At 38.6% G+C, this 17,549-nt stretch overlaps 1 protein-coding gene across 3 annotated transcripts in view; it reads right to left on the bottom strand.

Annotated features, from left to right (window-relative positions):
• LOC144018940 (rapamycin-insensitive companion of mTOR-like) overlaps window positions 1-17,407 on the bottom strand; it is a 29,600-nt gene extending 12,193 nt beyond the window's left edge. For all 3 annotated transcript variants that reach the window (XM_077521628.1, XM_077521629.1, XM_077521630.1), the window contains exons 1-29: window positions 17,303-17,407; window positions 17,130-17,177; window positions 14,217-14,314; window positions 13,225-13,289; window positions 12,364-12,495; window positions 12,176-12,239; window positions 10,011-10,137; window positions 9,725-9,894; window positions 9,305-9,372; window positions 8,870-8,937; window positions 8,703-8,785; window positions 8,490-8,577; window positions 8,260-8,350; window positions 8,101-8,167; window positions 7,816-7,896; window positions 5,902-6,002; window positions 5,650-5,815; window positions 5,292-5,393; window positions 5,106-5,152; window positions 4,871-5,006; window positions 4,571-4,770; window positions 4,379-4,505; window positions 2,420-2,584; window positions 2,047-2,123; window positions 1,875-1,953; window positions 1,659-1,768; window positions 1,502-1,589; window positions 1,295-1,387; window positions 364-470 (exon numbers count right to left, since the gene is read on the bottom strand). In XM_077521628.1, coding sequence (XP_077377754.1) covers window positions 364-470; window positions 1,295-1,387; window positions 1,502-1,589; window positions 1,659-1,768; window positions 1,875-1,953; window positions 2,047-2,123; window positions 2,420-2,584; window positions 4,379-4,505; window positions 4,571-4,770; window positions 4,871-5,006; window positions 5,106-5,152; window positions 5,292-5,393; window positions 5,650-5,815; window positions 5,902-6,002; window positions 7,816-7,896; window positions 8,101-8,167; window positions 8,260-8,350; window positions 8,490-8,577; window positions 8,703-8,785; window positions 8,870-8,937; window positions 9,305-9,372; window positions 9,725-9,894; window positions 10,011-10,137; window positions 12,176-12,239; window positions 12,364-12,495; window positions 13,225-13,289; window positions 14,217-14,314; window positions 17,130-17,177; window positions 17,303-17,351 — 2,897 coding nt within the window. In that variant the 5' untranslated portion in view covers window positions 17,352-17,407. The remainder of the gene's footprint in view (window positions 1-363; window positions 471-1,294; window positions 1,388-1,501; window positions 1,590-1,658; window positions 1,769-1,874; window positions 1,954-2,046; window positions 2,124-2,419; window positions 2,585-4,378; window positions 4,506-4,570; window positions 4,771-4,870; window positions 5,007-5,105; window positions 5,153-5,291; window positions 5,394-5,649; window positions 5,816-5,901; window positions 6,003-7,815; window positions 7,897-8,100; window positions 8,168-8,259; window positions 8,351-8,489; window positions 8,578-8,702; window positions 8,786-8,869; window positions 8,938-9,304; window positions 9,373-9,724; window positions 9,895-10,010; window positions 10,138-12,175; window positions 12,240-12,363; window positions 12,496-13,224; window positions 13,290-14,216; window positions 14,315-17,129; window positions 17,178-17,302) is intronic.
• Between the last annotated feature and the right edge of the window lie 142 nt (window positions 17,408-17,549).

Raw genomic sequence — 17,549 nt, 5'->3', positions numbered from 1 at the left:
GTATTTAAAAAGTGCCTTTTCCAGAGTGAAACTGGCAGACAGCGCCTTTAACAGAAGCCCAGAGGTGTCGATTGAGAAGGAATTCATGGCTATACATCCTGTATTCATATAGTGCGTTTTCCTGAGTGAAAACGGAAGACCCTGCCTTTAATATATAAATAAAGGAATTATGTTCAACTTTCAATAATGAACTTTATTTTGGGCGTACTAAGTGATAGGCAGTCTAATAAAATAACCAATAACAGCAACTCATTTTCCTTTTAATGCTTACAAACATGAGGTCTTGCATACGATGCATTTAAAGTTTGTGGTTTTAGTGTGTTCTGTAAACCAGAAACAACAACAACAACAAAAAGACCTTACCCTCGTACTGACAACACCTCACAGTGCTGCGCTAATGCAATCATGTCAGGGATGACATTCTCCTCATGGAGGAGATTCAGGCCCCAATTTGAAGAGCCGATGTTGCCCTGGATGGAAAGGAAACAAAAATCCAGAGATATTATTACATTCAGGCATCATTGATAAATTAAATTAGAATAGATTTATCAACCAAAATGTATGGTGTCTTGATTTGTTCTTTTGTTTTTCATTATAAGAGATAATAGATTAGAAAAACAAAAGGAGGCCTTGTGCTTTTGTGTACGCACCAGAAATCATCTACATTTTGTAGCCAAACTTTCAATACTAGGATCAATAAGCTTGTAAAAATTAAAGTGTGTAAATCATTCCTTAGAATATTACCGGTAACTTACTGGTATATTATTTGGCTCTATGTTGGTTTATTGAACATATAAATGCAACACAAAATAAAAAAATAAAAGTGAAAGAAAGAAAATATTAAAAAGGAAAATAATTATACGTAAAGTCAGAAGTTACATGTTCAAAGGGAGTAGGAAGAAGTACAATAACTTATCTAGTCCTACGCCCACTAACTTATCATGATGATTTACAATAAATTATTATATTTAATAATATATCTTTAAAATAGAAAAGAAAGCAAATGAAGAAAAACAGCAAATAATGAAAAAATAAACAGAACATGCACTTTTCTTCAACGCACATACCGTATATTAGTCTAAGTTATAAACCCCTATCCATTACTTACACAAAAAAGGTAAAAGATAAAATAAAGCCCTACATATACAATTAATCTAATCAAAATATGATAAACTTCCCAAAATTAATTGTTGTACATACATGAACACATACAGCATGCTTAGTATATATAGACAGCATACATACATAAAATACATATTCCCGCATATACACTCATAGATTAAATGTTACTAACCAGAGCCCAGAGTGCAGCCTTGAGCTGTTTGATGCCCTCCCAGGTGTCCAGCATCGGGGAGCGAACCGTATAGCTGAGGTCAGGAACTATACTCTGGAGGCAGACAGACAGACAGAGTGGAGGGTTCCAAAGAAATCTACATTATTTTACATAGAATGAAAACATGTGGCAGATTAACAAAGTTCCAGTGCAACACACTGTAATTACCTGAGTCTCCAATAGATGGCAGCCTGTCTTATCATGGACTAGCTGACCATACAAGTGCACAGGGAGATAGACATTTGGTCTTTGTAACCTGGAGATGATCAATGAAATTAGACAAAAGTAGTTTTTAATTTGTAAAATAGAAAAATCAGCTTCTTACCTTTGGTTGCTGCGTCTCACATAGTTATCGCCATCAACAGGTTTGCGATAGGTTGTTAGTGCTTCGTTGAGTTGCTCCTCTATCAGGTCAACGTATTTTAGGTTGTATTCCTGCAATTCACAAGGCAATCACATTTTGTAAATAAACTGCACACTTTTTGAACAACAGGCTAAAAGAAGAGCAAAATAAATCAATACAAGATGCTCCTGTGCGTACCTTCTGCCATTTATCGAGCTGTTTGCTGACATAACCCCTTTCGTTGAGGTAAGAAAAACCTTTAGGTATGGACAGGAACCTGCAGTAGAGACAAAATGTAGTATGATCGTAAGAAAACACAATGATGTGAGTATGCAATGAAAGATCTAGTTGACATTAGGTCATCTTTTACCTGAGGAGCAGAAGAAGGCCTTTGTCTCCAAGGTGAGACAAAGCTGGTTTCAGCTGGATGAGCGCATGAAGATTGGCCTGTCAAATGAACAAACATATTTACTCTAACAGAAGTTGCCTCTTCAGCATTTAGGTCTTTGATCGTCAAAATATGTGTCACTGGATTAACCTAAAAGGCCATGATTTTTTTTTTTTTTTTATAGATATTACAGTACAATGCCATCGAGACTTACAAGTGCCCCAATTTATGAGTTTTTGACAACGGAAGTAGTATGTAGTATAATGCCAAAAAAAGCCACTGGAGGCTTTAAGTCTATGTGTACAATTAAGGACATATGATTATGAGTATGACGTGCGTGTCCCTCCATGATCACCTTGTCCTCGCAGGCTTCATCCAGAATATCGAGGGCCTCCATGGACACAGCCTTGCTATGGTCGTGAAGCTGTGTGACAAGCAGCTCCATGCCCCAGCTGCTGAAGAACTCCACGCCTGCTCGCAGCAACACACGGAGGTGCTTGGTGGCATACAGTCTGCAGGTCTGCTCACAAGATGCGTTGTTTGACAGAAAAGGAACACAATTTATTTATTTATTCATTTTTAATTATGTGTTATGTTGTACGGTGGGCGGCACGGTAGTCGAGTGGTTAGCACGTCCGCTTCCCAGTTCTGAGGTCTCCGGTTCGAGTCCAGGCTCGGACCTTCCTGGGTGGAGTTTGCATGTTCTCCCCGTGCCCGCGTGGGTCTTCTCCGGGTACTCCGGTCTCCTCCCACATTCCAAAGACATGCATGGCAGGTTAATTGGGCGCTCCGAATTGTCCCTAGGTGTGCGTGTGAGTGTGGATGGTTGTTCGTCTCTGTGTGCCCTGCGATTGGTTGGCAACCAGTCCAGGGTGTCCCCCGCCTACTGCCCAGAGCCAGCTGAGATAGGCGCCAGCAGCCCCCGCGACCCTTGTGAGGAATAAGCGGTCAAGAAAATGGATGGATGGATGTTGTACGGTGACTTTAGGCGTCTTGAAAGGCGCCTATAAATGTAATGAATTATTATTATTATTAAAGAATAATACAGTATTATCAATAAAGTCCAATACAGATAAATGCTAAATCTAAATGTTTAGAAACTTGAAAACCTGCATGTCAAGTTATTGACATCATTATTTTACATATTTTCTAGGTCTTAAAGGGATACCTCCCTTATTTAGCCCATTATAGCAATAAAAAGTTAACATTTTGTCTATAATTAATTTGATACTTTCACTCTTTTTCACGTACAATTAGTACCTTTTTACAAACATTTTGCAACTTGCTGTCGACTGAAAATGACATCACAAGGGCTCAGGTAACCAATCACAGCTCACCTGTTTTCTAGGTTTGGTCATGTGACAGGGTTACCTGAGCCCTTGTGATGTCATTTTCAGTTGACAGCAAGTTGCAAAACGTGTTTTTAAAGGTACTAATTGTACATGAACAGTAATGAACATATCAAATTTATTATAGGCAAAATATTCATGTTTGACTACCAAAAATGTCTAAATAAGTAAAGTATCCCTTTACACTTACTGTCCCCCATCACAGTTTGAAATTTCATATTTTAAATAGGGGTGTCGGGTGATTAAAATTTGTAATCATAATTAATTGCATGACTTCAATAGTTAACTCACGATTAATCACAAATTTGATATCCGTTCTAAATGTAAAAAAAAAAAAAAAAAAAAAAAAAAAAAAAAAAAAAAATCTACAAAAAATATTTTCCCCCCAAGTTTTCATACTCTTAACATAAAAGTGGAAATATAGAAATATGGCTGCATCTTTTGTATTGATACAGTAAATTCACAATTCAGAAAATAGAGTTAAAATTAAAACAAAGTACTGTACTGTACTGTAAAAAAAAACAAGTGCAATATTAATTTGCGTTGCTCATTCTTCTGCCACTAGATAGCATAACTGCATTTGTAAGACGGTGACAGCTCAGTGCATTTTTCTTTTCATATTTAGAGCTCTCTAATCTTTAACATGAAATAACTTGTGAAATTCTGCATATTTTTAAAATTGTAAAATACAACTTGACCGCAGTCTCTATAAATATATGCATCATTATTAAATTTATTATTGCTAAATTTTGACGTGGATGTGTCTGCTGCGTTACGACTGGAATTCCCCAGAACAGGCTTTCCAAGTAAGGGGCGCTCAATCGCATCTTAAAAAAAAATAGTGGCAACTTTATATCAACTCAAAATTTACACACTAATTTTGACAGCCTAATTTTAAACCAGAGAATATATCCTCCTTATCACAGCCTGACAAATACATTTGTGTGTTTATGCTGTTGTCATACATCAGTAGCAGCGGTAAGGATCTTGGAGAGGATCACTCTTGCCAGACCATCTCTGCTGTAGTCCAGTGTGGCTACAGCAAGCTTCAGCACAGCATCCTGGTTCTTCACAGAGCACAGATTCAGCAGGCTGCAAAAACAAAAAGCCGATAGAATTAAGACAAGAATGCACCAAAAATGTTCCTGTACACTCACCACTGAAACAGGCCACATTTCTCCAGCAGTTTGACTCCCTGAGAATGTGCAGAGAGTGTCCCCAAGAAGAGAAAGTAGTGTTGGCTAAGTGTGGTGAGCAGGCCGTTACTTTGCAAGCAGCGCTCGGGCTTCAGGCCTGCAGACGAAGACAGCCATGATACCATATCCCTCACGAGGTCCTCCAGGTAGCCATGTCCATCCTAGTAAATAACAGGAGCAGCAAAAGAACCAACAGGACAAGCGAGTTAAGAAAAGTACACAACGACATGGAAATGGACATTTGTTTTTCATTGTTCACACCTCATCTGAGTCCATGAGGAACTCAACAAACTGACAGCCAACCACAGTGAGTTGTCTCGCCTTAACGTGATCCAATGCCAACCCTGCGTACAATTTACTGCTGGGCTTATAGAAGTACAGCAGCCTCCGCACAAACCTGCATCACATGCAATAACAAAAGGGCAATAAAGAATCAGAACCATATAGATTTATATATCGAGGGTATGTTGGCGTAGAGTTTGTCAATGGCGCTCACTTGTGCATCTGTTCATCTTTGTTGTTCCTGAGATTTACATTTGGCCACTAGAATGGGGAAAAAAGGGTATTTAAATACTACATGTGTGTATTGATAGTGAGAGTGATAGAGAGAAAGAAAAAAAAAGTGTGAAAAAGAGACAGAGTGAGAGGTAGAGATGGCGGTGCAGCATAATAGTTGCCTGACCTTAAGGATAGTGCCAATGAGCAACCAGTTCCATTCTAGGTTTTGCTTATGGCTGAGAATGTGACTATCTCTCAAGTTCATCATCAACGCTTCCTCTGTGTCCTGAACAGAGAAATACAGAAGTAACAATTCATGTGAAATTGGCAGAAGCTTTTCAGGGTCAACTAACCAACAAAAGTAAAACTGAACTGACAAGCTTTTGTGTAAAATCATCTGTGAGATAATGCATTGTGCGAAACAGCAGATTAGATTTTAATTCTCAATAAGCTAGTACTGTACTTCTGCTTGTTAACATTTCCTACCTTAAGACATCAGTCCTAAAGAGGAAGATGATTGAGCTCATCAATGAACAGGTTACCTTAATAACGTAGATGTCCCTTTGGACCCGTGAGTGTGACTCTCTGCGGCTATGCGAGGACACAGACTTGCGGATGATGTGGTCTAGATAGAGGCTGTGTGGTTTAAAACCTTTCTTCTTTCTCTCATGGAAACGCTTCAGATTGTTGACAGCTGCGCTTGCCCGACTGTATCAAAAAGAAATCCAAAATGGGATCAGGGTTTGAGTTCAACTCAATGTTATGAGAGAGAATTTAAGCATGAATGTACTCACAGTCGTTTTTCCTGTGGGATGTCAAAGGACGCTGCCATGTTGATAAGGGTGGGAAGGCAGTGCAGGTGGTGACTGTGGGTGTGTGGAAGGATGGTGTTTGCCTAAACATGGGGACACAGGTAGCAGGGAAAAGCCTTGATTACATATGCTGTTCATGCTTGTTTATTATAGGGGTGTCAAAATATGTGCATTAATTTTGAGTTAATTTAAAGGAGAGCTGTCATACGATTACATTTTTTCATCAGATTAATCACATCTCAGAGCAGGGGTGGCGAGAGCCAGTCCTCGAGGGCCGCAGGTTTTGGATATTTTCCTTCTTCAACGCAGCTGATTCATGATCAAGCTCATTAGCAAACTCTGCAGAAGCCTGATAACGAGCCTGTTAATTGGAATCAGCTGCACTTCGAGTAGGGAAATCTAAATAAACCTGCAGGACTCCGGGCCTCGAGGACCGCAGTTTGCCACCACTGTCTTATAGTTTTGATTAATCGCTTAATTAAAAAGGCTTTTTAATCAACATTTTTGCCCGCCAAATTTGAAGAGCACCGGTTATGTGTTAATTCTTTTGACATTCAATGTTATGAGGAGGGCGGCACGGTGGGCGAGTGGTTAGCACGTCCGCCTCCCAGTTCTGAGGACTCCGGTTTGAGTCCAGGCTCCGGCCTTCCTGGGTGGAGTTTGCATGGTCTCCCCGTGCCCGCGTGGGTCTTCTCCGGGTACTCCGGTCTCCTCCCACATTCCAAAGAAATGCATGGCAGGTTAATTGGGCGGTCCGAATTGTCCCGATGGTGTGCTTGTGAGTGGAAATGGTTGTTCGTCTCTGTGTGCCCTGCGATTGGCTGGCAACCAGTCCAGGGTGTCCCCCGCCTACTGCCCAGAGCCAGCTGAGATAGGCGCCAGCACCCCCCGCGACCCTTGTGAGGAATAAGCGGTCAAGAAAATGGATGGATGGATGGATGTTATGAGGATGTCTTCAACATTTTTTGATCCACTGCATACTCTTAACTTGCATAAATAAAAATGGGGGAAAAAATTATCCCATTAGTTTTACTAGAATAAATACTCTGAATGTCATACATAAACATTTATTAAAATGCTTTACTTTAATGCATGTAGTTGTGTTTATTGCTCAAACACAACCTGAGCTATCTATAGCGTAACCATCCGCTGTCAAGCTAAACGATCAACTGTGATTAATGCGATAATTTTTTTTGTGATTAATCAATGAGTTAACTTTGACAGCACTTTAATAAAGTTCCTTTAACACCACTATTTTTTTTTTTAACACGTGATTAATGACTACCCCTTACTTGGAAAACCTGTACTGGGGGAATTCCAGTCACAACACAGCAGACATGTCCACGTCAAACTTTAGCAGTAATACATTTAATAATAATGCATATATTTGTAGTGACTGGGATCAAGTTTTATTTTACAATTTTAAAAATGTGCAGTATTTCACAAGTTACTTCATGTTCAAGATTAGATAGAGCTTAATATGAAAAGAAAAATGCACTGAGGTGTCACCAACATCTTACAAATGCAATTATTATCTAGTGGCAGACAAAATGACCTCAACAAATCAATCACACTACTTTTTTACATTTTAACTCAATTTTATGAATTATAAAATTACTGTATCAATGACAAAAAGATGCAGCCATATTTCTATTAGTGTAACATTTTTTTCCCACTTATGTTAACAAGAGTATGAAAACTTCGAAAAACACATTTTATTGTACATTTAGAATAGATATAAAATTTGTGACTAATTGTGAGTTAACTATTGAAGTCATGTGATTAATTACAAACTTTAATCGCCTGACACCCCTAGTTTAACATAGAAAGGATTTTCTCACTGTACAGAGAAACAGCTTTTACCACCTTCAGAATTAGTCACAGACACTGCCTTACCATATGTAAAAGCTCGCCTAAGATTATGGTGGCCCTGACAGCAAGAGGATCATCGTTGCTTGTCACCACTTCGACAAGACCCTGACAAGAGATAAGGCAATGTGCTTTTAATGTAAGTCAGCAAAATACTGTCACAAATACTATCAAAATATATCTAAAATGACAATGTGACATTTGAAGCAAACCAAATCTGCCTGGTATAAAAAATAAATTAAAAGCAGGGATGGGATTACAAATGCTTGATCACTTGGTCTGGCACATCTATAATACTTCCAAGGCACTCACCTCTAGCAGCCCACTGGTGATGAAGGCAGACAGCACAAATGCTAAATAGTTATCCATCAAATCAGGTCTGCAATTGAAATGAAAAAAACAAAAAACAAAACACTTATTCAGCAATGTAAAGGGTAAAATATCAGCTTTTTTTAAATTGCTCTATCTTACCGTGAGCGAGCCCTATGAGGAAGAACAACTTTGGCCTCAGCGGCAACAAACCCATCAGAGAGTCTCCATGTGTCTTGAAACCTAGTTGGGTCTAATAGGAAAGAATGAATTGTAGAATATGGATTTATATTTGATCATTAGCGGGCAAAACCTTGTCTTTCCACACCCCTACTCAACTTCTACCAATGGTAGGTTTAGAAGCTCTAAGGAAGGCAACAGATATGACATACCAACACTTAATAGAGCTTCTGTGAAGTCTTGGGTCACGATGGGCACAGGGAGTCTGAATATCTCATATAACACCTCCAACAAGCCTTTCTGTAAAGAAAATGTTTATATAGATAAATACAATTTAAAACGCTTAAAATACGTACATCAACGTTAATGTATGTTTGAAAGACTAGAAGCAGACAAAGAAATGTACATTACAGTTCCAAACTCACCCTAACTTCCACATTTGGTATGCAAAGCAAACCAATTAAAGACTGGATTCCAGAATTTCCAGGCTTGCATAGGTTTATAATCCCTATTAGAAGAAAAAAAACCATGAATTTTAAAACAGCAGCTTTAAAACAGGCAAACTGAGTTTGAATTACATTTGAGGCCTTACCAGACCAAGAACGGAAAGCTGCCACTATGGCCATTCTACTTGATAAGAAACGTGCCTCTTTATCCTCTCTGTGAAAAAGAAAACACACATCCATTAAAAACAGAACGCCGTGTTCCTCACACAAGACATCATTATAAATGGAGCGGAGAGTCTTTCCAAATACTGTAAAGAAAACTTTTCAAACAAGAACAAATACAAAACAGAGTAATAAAATATATAAAGATCAGAGTGACATTCAAGGATTACGTGAATAAGTGCGACTTGACATCCTCAGGTGAGTCACTGAAGTCAACAGCCCAGATAAGGGCTGTCACAAAAAACATCATACAAACCCTTCAATGTTCACATTGGTCAACAAAATCAGAATATAACACGAGTGAACAGACTGATCTGTCACAATTTTGTTTCTTTTTCATACTACACGGACGCACTCACTTGAGTTGGCCTTCAGCCATGTCTGCATTGTGACGATAGTGAAAATCTGTGAAAGGCGCGAGGATTTGCTGGAGGACAACACAAAAACACAGAACAACCATAAAAGATCAAGCACACTTGCTTAGACTTGACCAACTTAATTGTTTACTTGTTCTCGGACACGATGTGGAATTGCACTCAAAAGTTCATACAAATCCTCTGGCTGTTTGACTGATGTCATATGACATCCATGTGGCTAGTATGACTATTGATGGGATGCTTTTGGTCCAAGTTGCCTGCTTAAACAATGAGGCTATGGGGAAACATTGTGAGTAACTAAGGAAAGCAACATGGGAAGGAGAGGGCCCCGCTACGGCTGCTAATAGTGACACCCTCTACACTAGCTCATTCATTGACCCTTCATGGCGTGTGAATGTATACCTCTAACTCTACATCGATGCGCACGTACTGACGAGTACGTGGATGGTTGAGAAGATGGAGGATGGTTGTGATCAGAGCTTCATTGATGCGACTCAATTGACAGTCAATCACACTCTTCAATATAGTGCTTAGGCCTCCCCGTTTGGCGACCACCTCTGGGTTTTTCAGGGCTACAGGGATCAACAAAAAAAAAGAAACATACGAATGGCTCCTCTCAACAGAAATTGACATTTATGCGTTTACTGATTGGGTAAGAACAAGATACAGTGCAAGAGCATCTTCTCACCTAGCTCACAGACAATCGCGATGGCTGCACGGACCATTCGGTCCCTCTCTTGAAGACCATCAGTCCCCACAGCGATGAGAGAGTTTGCAACAGAGGTGGGGAAAAGCATTGCATTGACAGTGATGATCTACAGAAGGCAAGAAAGGAAGGCTGTTTAATACAAATGATGAACCAAAAATAATTTTCCATGATAGCTTTTAATTGTTTTTTAATTAAGAAATAGTAATACAGTAGAGTAGGAGTGTGACAATATCTCAATAGAATATAAATCGTGATACTTTGTCTCCCGATAGATTATCGATACGCCTACGCAAGTATTGCGATATTTGTTGTAAATATACGGCCACTATAACGGCTCCATTGTTTATTACTTATTGAGCAACTACTTGGCAGGCCACTAGGGGGAGCGCCTCATAAGAATGGCAGGGAAATGTACGGAAGTTTTCAGGCGAATAAGACTCATGAGCTTACTTTTACTTGTGTAAAGACATTTATATGTCCAGATACTGATGACTCAGTTTTGCATACTTACATCTTCAATTTTAAAACATATTTTATGTTTCGACTTTTTGAAGCACACAATTTCTGAGGAATATTAACATTGATTTAATTGGATTTAATATTAAGTAATTTTATTTATTTAGTTTTGCAATGTTACACAAAAAAATTGTCAGTTCATAAAATGAAACAATTGACTATGTAACTGACATGTTGCATGACAATAGTGTTTAGTGTCTTTCACGTCTCTGTTAAGAAGACATTTGTATTTGTTTAAAAACACAAAACACTAAAGTACTCACTGTGAAGAAGACACCAGTTTTAATATTGTGTTTCAGTGATGGTGGTACAAAAATGAACTACTTTCTCATTGTAAAAAAAAAAACATTTTATGTCTTGAGTAGTTTTATTGTAGATTAATTACCTGACTAATATAATATATTGATAATCACAGTATCATCATATCGTGAGATAATCGTTATCGTGAGCCTTGTATCGCATATTGTATCGTATCATGAGATACCCAAAGGTTCCCACCCCTAGTAGAGAGTCACGATATATAAGACAAAAGATGGGTTTGCCAAATTGCCATGCTGCCTAGAACTTCAAGACAGGAATACCAAAATTGTGTTTGTGTGTCAAGGTCAAGGTATACACTCCCTTCTAAAAGTATTAAATGGTGCAATAATCATTTGTTGTCATTTGTTCTGTAGATCGAAAACATTTACTGTTATGAATATGAGACAATTCTGCATCTGATATATAACTTAAAACGCAGGTATGGGCTGCAATCAGATTCTGACGGTATGATTACCTTGAGCAAAAAATAGTGCAATTTCACAGTACTGTATTGCAGTTACGGCCCTAAAATGTATCATATTGAAATATTTGGACGAATGGAAACAACTTTTGATAAACATGTCATGTACCATATTGAGTACAAATGAATAAATATACACATTCTTAGGAAATCACAATGTCACATCACTATTGAACTATTTTTTAAAAGCGACCGACAAACTACACAAGGCCCTTTGGGGCGACCTGATGCCCCCACCAGTCATTCTAAAAACATTATAAACAACATGAAAAAAATTACAACATCTTGCTTCCAGACCCACGTTTGCTGACAAAAGATTTTTATTTTTTTTGCAAATCCTTTGCTTGCAACAACAGCATTAAACCTGTGATCCACTGACATCACCAAGCTTTTGTACTCTCTTGTGATGTTTTTCCTGGCATTCACCACAGTCTTTTCAGTCATCTCATATTCAACTTTTGATGTAACCCAAATGTTTTCAGTCTGCAGCAAAAATAAAACAATTGACCTCACTGTTCTATTACATTTGGAGGGGAGTGTACATCATGAACCCAAGTTGTCGCCTTAGGTCGATAGTGCTTTCCTAAGTACAGAGCCTCTCTCTGTGTTTGTGTGGAGAAGGTTTACAGTAAAGGACTGAAAAAGCTACAAATAGCCTGGACTGCAGAATTGCGCAGACCATCCACACACTGACATTGCTGCGAGCCCAATGATCTTTGTGATGGTAATATGACAGAGGAATTTATAGTGATTGCAAGAGGCACATTCCTCCAGCAACACGACAGCAAGCATACAAATTAATTAGATACAGGAAGGTTCTAGAAGACCAGAAGAAATGTGTATCTACCTTTCGGACAAGTCTCAGAGCCTGAGTCCTTTCCCCTTCGTTGCTCTGCTGGATGTCAATGCACCTAAATAAATACACGATATCTTTAGGACAAACAAGCAGTAGGTGAAAACAGCACCATTCGAATGAATGAAGGTATTGTTGGGGTGCGGCGGTGGTGGTGTATTGACATCAAAATCAGCACTTACCTGGCTATCAAATAATCCACTTGTAGTTTGAGGACTTTCTGCAGCACAATGGTGTCACGAATGAGGTAGCGGAGTGCCCGCAACCCAGCAGCACGCACTTCCTTAGCCTCATTCAGTAAAGCTAGTCGCAGACTAGGGGGGGGCAATGCATTCAGATCAGTCCAAAATGAGGAGAAAAAAAAAAACTGTAGAAAACCAAATTGATACATTTTGCATATCTAGATTGTAGCCTATTTACAGGGAAACATCTAAAATTCCATCACATTTCTAAATGAAACTAGATTAAGTGCAATTTCTGGAGAATTGCGTGGGAATGCTGAAAGCTTGAATGCTAATAGCTCAATGCTAAGATTTTGAATGTATGTGGAATGCTTATGAAGTAAATTGAGAGATAAATTAGGAAATTATGACCTCCTGGTTACTGGACAATGCACTTTACCAACTGTGCCACCGAGTAGTGTAAGACACCTGGTAATGATCATAAGTTGTGATATGTATGGAAGTGGGCGTGGAAACTGATACTTAGAAAATGTCTGTCCCATTGAAAATGAATGGGGAAAAGTTGATATTTTTACAAATTAAATTATGCAAATACTGTAAGTAATGTGAAATCAGACGATATATATATACCCCGGGAGGCACGAATTTTTGAAGCTAGTTGAAATCTGAACAGTGTAAATATGAAGTATTATGTGGGAATTGTTACGCAGCAAAAAAGTGTGGAGAATAAAAATCACAACAACATATGTGGGAATACTTCAGCATTCCCACAATAATGAATCCATCCAAAGATAGAATGTCTGACTGATGTCTTTCGTCTGCAGTAATTCTGAATTATTAAATTACAGAAAGAGTACTTACCATACAATGATTTGTTCGTATGAATATCCAAAGATTTCCTCATGATGCCTAACACTGCATAGCACCTGCAAAATAGAAATATTTTATTACGACGATTAGAAAATCACTTCAAAATTTCACTTCTTTATTGCATTGCACAAGAAAGTAATGAACACTAAACTGACCCAAACAAAACCCTTTTAAGAGGGAATAGCATTTCTTTGCATCAATTCCCGTTCCCTGCTGATGGAAAGTTTGAAAATGCAGAGGCAACATATCTCACCAGTAGTATATATCATCTGGTGTTTAAAAAAGTACTTTCAAAAATGTAATTTTGAACCGGGCATACTATTGACATTCTCTATCATGGAGCAGCACTAACTAACTCGGAAGTTGTACGTGAGTAAGACAGGTCGTGAAATTTATCTTTGGATCTCAACATGAATCTTCTAAAGCAGAAGCAGCACCACAGTCTACGAGAGAAACGGGAAGAAAGCTGTAGCGGGGTTGGTTGAGGGGAGATGAGAAGGAGGGTGTTCTTGACTAACTCTGATGTCAGAACCCAAGCAGGAGGGGAGAAGAGGCTCCACAAGGGATATGTGACATTCTCCGGGGGGGGGGGGGGGGGGGGGGATTAGGTCAACCTCACGTCCAAGAACCCTTTTAAGGAATCAGAAGCAACAGAAACACATGCTACACAGAGGATGTCCCCGTCTTGTTGTAAATAATGAATTGCAGTCACACAAGTGAGACTATGCCTTGGCCTTCAACCCATTATGATGCCACTGGCTTAACAATCAGTCACAATATGTCCTGAACTGACACCCAAATGACAAAAGAAAACGTTTTAAATGGGCTGATGAATTGGGTCTGTTCTATCAATTCAACAAGACCTTCCACTTCATACTTTTAAACTTCATATTGCCAATGTGTTTATCTAAACAGAAAGACAGAAACAGAAATGCTTGAGGATAATTTTAGTTCGACGCCAAAATGTAATTTAACAACATTACCTTGACAAAGTTGTTCAGGTGGCCAAGTTTTCGCATATTACTGACTCCATGTGGTTTGGCCACATTTTGAAGGATTTCCCTGAAGTTTTCTGGTGGTTCTGCAGGACAAAAGAAAACAAAACACAATTAACTACTAAATAGTACAAGTAATAGGCCAAAACATCACATAAGTCAGGGAAGCGTCATTGATATGACGCAGGAAGGAAGTTGGTTTATCTGGTCAAAATAATAATGTGTGTACAGTAAATACACAGTCTAGACGGTAAATCGTTAGCCTGAGAGGGGAAGTGCTTTTTGTTTTCAATTCCGTCGACTACTTTATGCCTAGTGCAATGTTGATTAGTTAGTTCTCCATATATGGCAAAAAATAAATTAAACAAAAAAAAATAATACAATTATTAATGATAAAAAAAGACAAAATGTGGGGTCATTTCAATCCTGCCGATCTTGTTCAGGGTCACACGGCAACAGACTAGTCTCATTTTTAGTCAATGACAAGGCTGACACCGGGTCAGAAAACTATTCATACTTGTATTCACACCTCCAAGTACTTACATATGAGTGCTCAACAAAACAGAGTATACGAGAGACTTGAAAATGTCATCACATCTTGCAAATGTGATTAAATAAAAGAGAGCATAATGTAGTTTTTTTTTTTTTATCAAATACTGTTCAAAAATATTAATTTTTCTTGAACATAGCATATGTTTTATTTAAATAACACTTTTTGGAGTTACATTTACAGCCGTGAGTGTAGTGTGTTAACGACAGCTGTCAAATAAAAATGATATTTCCCTTTTATAATAAAATGGTGCCTTGAGATTCAAGTGATCCGACTTAAGGGTTTCTTGAGATTTGAGCCATAGTTTGGCTATTTTTTTGTTGTGACTTGGAAGTGCAAACTTGAGATAAAAGCTTTGTATGGTGGTAGTTGATTGACTCATGTCTCAACATGAAGAGAATTACATGATGCGTATTTAAAGAAAGCACATAGGCTCTGCTACCTGGCTGCTAACATACAAAGGGAAATATCTAGAGTGTAATGAAAACAGATCTGAAACTGAAAATCAGTTTTGATTTAACCAAACCGAATCAAATGGTTACATTTCAAAATGTACTGTTCTTGATTCATATCGCACCCCATGTATCAAGATGCATATTGAATTGTCTTTTATGAGACATGCTTACCAGGTTTAATGTTGCTGCTGATTTGTTCTTTCTTTGAATTTAATTAACTTGAATGTTTTGGGCTTTGGAAAACATTTACATATTGTTACTCATTAATAAAGATGACAAAAACAACAGTTGCACTGTATTGAATCAAATTGTAATCCCACAAAATCCAACCAATTCAAAATTGTTTCCCTAATTCGGACAGATACACACTTGTGTAGCCATTTGTTTGTATTTCTCTTTCATTGCGCAGAAATTATGCACACACGTAAACATTTTGCTTTTTTTGTTTTGTTTTGTTTTGTTTTTTGGTATATGTATCTGACCTCCATAATGGGAGTGGTATGTGAGTGGAAGCCATTCTGAACTGGAGCAGGACGGGACAGAAGTCGTTTTCACTAGGAGTGGGACGGGATAGTTTTTTGTTTGTTTGTTTTTTTAATTACTTTCCAGGACTGGGATGGAATTGGATTTTTTCTGTGGGAGTGGGATGGGACAGGAGTGAAAATCCACCAATATGGTCACCCTCTATCCCGCACCAACCAGACAATTATTTTCACAGGTCAAATTTTGTTCCCAGTTCGTCAGGCTTAGCAAGTTTTTAATGCATCCATGCATTAAAGAAAATGCTAAATAAATTCAAACAAGTGCACCCAATTCATGTTTGTAGATGTATGTGACTTAAATTAATCATTCAACGCCATTAGCGATCAAGAACATTGCAACAGACCATTTGTTTTGTTTCTGATAATCAATGAATGACAAATATAAATAATTCAAAAAAAAAGTTTTAAGCACTCACTAAAACAAAGCATGTGTCAACTACCTCTTGCTTATATTAGTAAGGCAAAGAAATGAGGCACAAAAAAACAAATTCTAAAATCTTCAACTGTCATGCAAACATGGTCATTCACAATAAATCTTCCAATGTTGCTGGAAAATGTGTAGTGTATCTCGTTCTTGACATAACCTCATCTGGTAAAAGCAGACCTAAAACGTGTTTGCGTCTGAGTTTGTATTTTGACATTGAGGATTTTAACAATTTAGCTCAAGAGTGTCCAGAAACCGTTCCACACCCGATATGCTGTACATATCCCTTTCCAGTAGCCTATGAATATGAATATCAATACAGACACCAGCCATTTAGACACCGTAGGAATAATTATAGGTTATACGCATTCAATATAATTCAATGACTGTGCATGCCTCGCTAATTTAAAATCAGAACGCAAACGCGATCATAATGTATACCGTAAATAGCCAGAGAGGTTATGCAGCAATGATGGGAGTCACTTTTAACAGGCAGTGCACCAACAGATCATCCCTGCACAGTACACCATGTACTGTTTGAATGCAACTTAATTGTCAACCTGAAACAGCGATTTCACACGGAAGACGAATGCGTGGCAGCAGCAATTGTGGATGTTTGGCCTAATAACAGGCTATCCTACCCGCTCACCAATCAAAACAACAGAGTGTCGTCATGGATGGTTAGCTGTGGAAGCTAGCTACGGCTAACTCAGCTAGTTAGTTAGCTCACGAATGTCTGTTATTAAGATGTGGCTTGAAAATGTTTATTACTCTAAAGAGAAATGAAACAAACTAAGTGGCATTAGCAAGCAAATGCCAAGTGGCAGCGATGGGCCTGCGGTTCTCGTGGCTTGTGTTTAGAAATAAATGCATGCATCCATATTGAACAATAATCGCTTTCAAATGTGACGCGAACAAGGCTTTGCTTACCCCTGGTCAGATCCAGCGGTACGTTTTCTTCCCCGCTGTCATTCCGACCTGTCAAAAACACACACAACGAACATTGAGGGGGAAGCCGCCCATGTCATCAGCTGCCTCGGAAACTCAACATTTGCAATATCCCAACACCAAATGCAGCATTGGGTCGGCTTTTCCTTGCTTACCTCGCATCCGAAGACTCCGGATAGGACGGCCGCGGAAGCTGGCCGCCATGTTTCCAGGAACATCCACAACACCGGAAACTTCGTGGTGTCTCGCGAGACAACAAACAACAGGGGTGGCTGTCACAACAGGACATCTCGCAGATTTTAGATCAGATGAACTATCTTTATCCCAATTAAATTATCATCGAAACAGCAAACGTGAATCTGATCCAGTGCCAGTTTAGGGTTTGTGAATGGCAACACAAAC

Source organism: Festucalex cinctus, chromosome 5 (assembly GCF_051991245.1).
Source record: "Festucalex cinctus isolate MCC-2025b chromosome 5, RoL_Fcin_1.0, whole genome shotgun sequence".
In the NCBI taxonomy this organism is placed as follows: domain Eukaryota; kingdom Metazoa; phylum Chordata; class Actinopteri; order Syngnathiformes; family Syngnathidae; genus Festucalex; species Festucalex cinctus.
The sequence above is the reverse complement of the archived record's forward strand: the minus strand, read 5'-3'. Positions and strand labels throughout refer to the sequence as shown.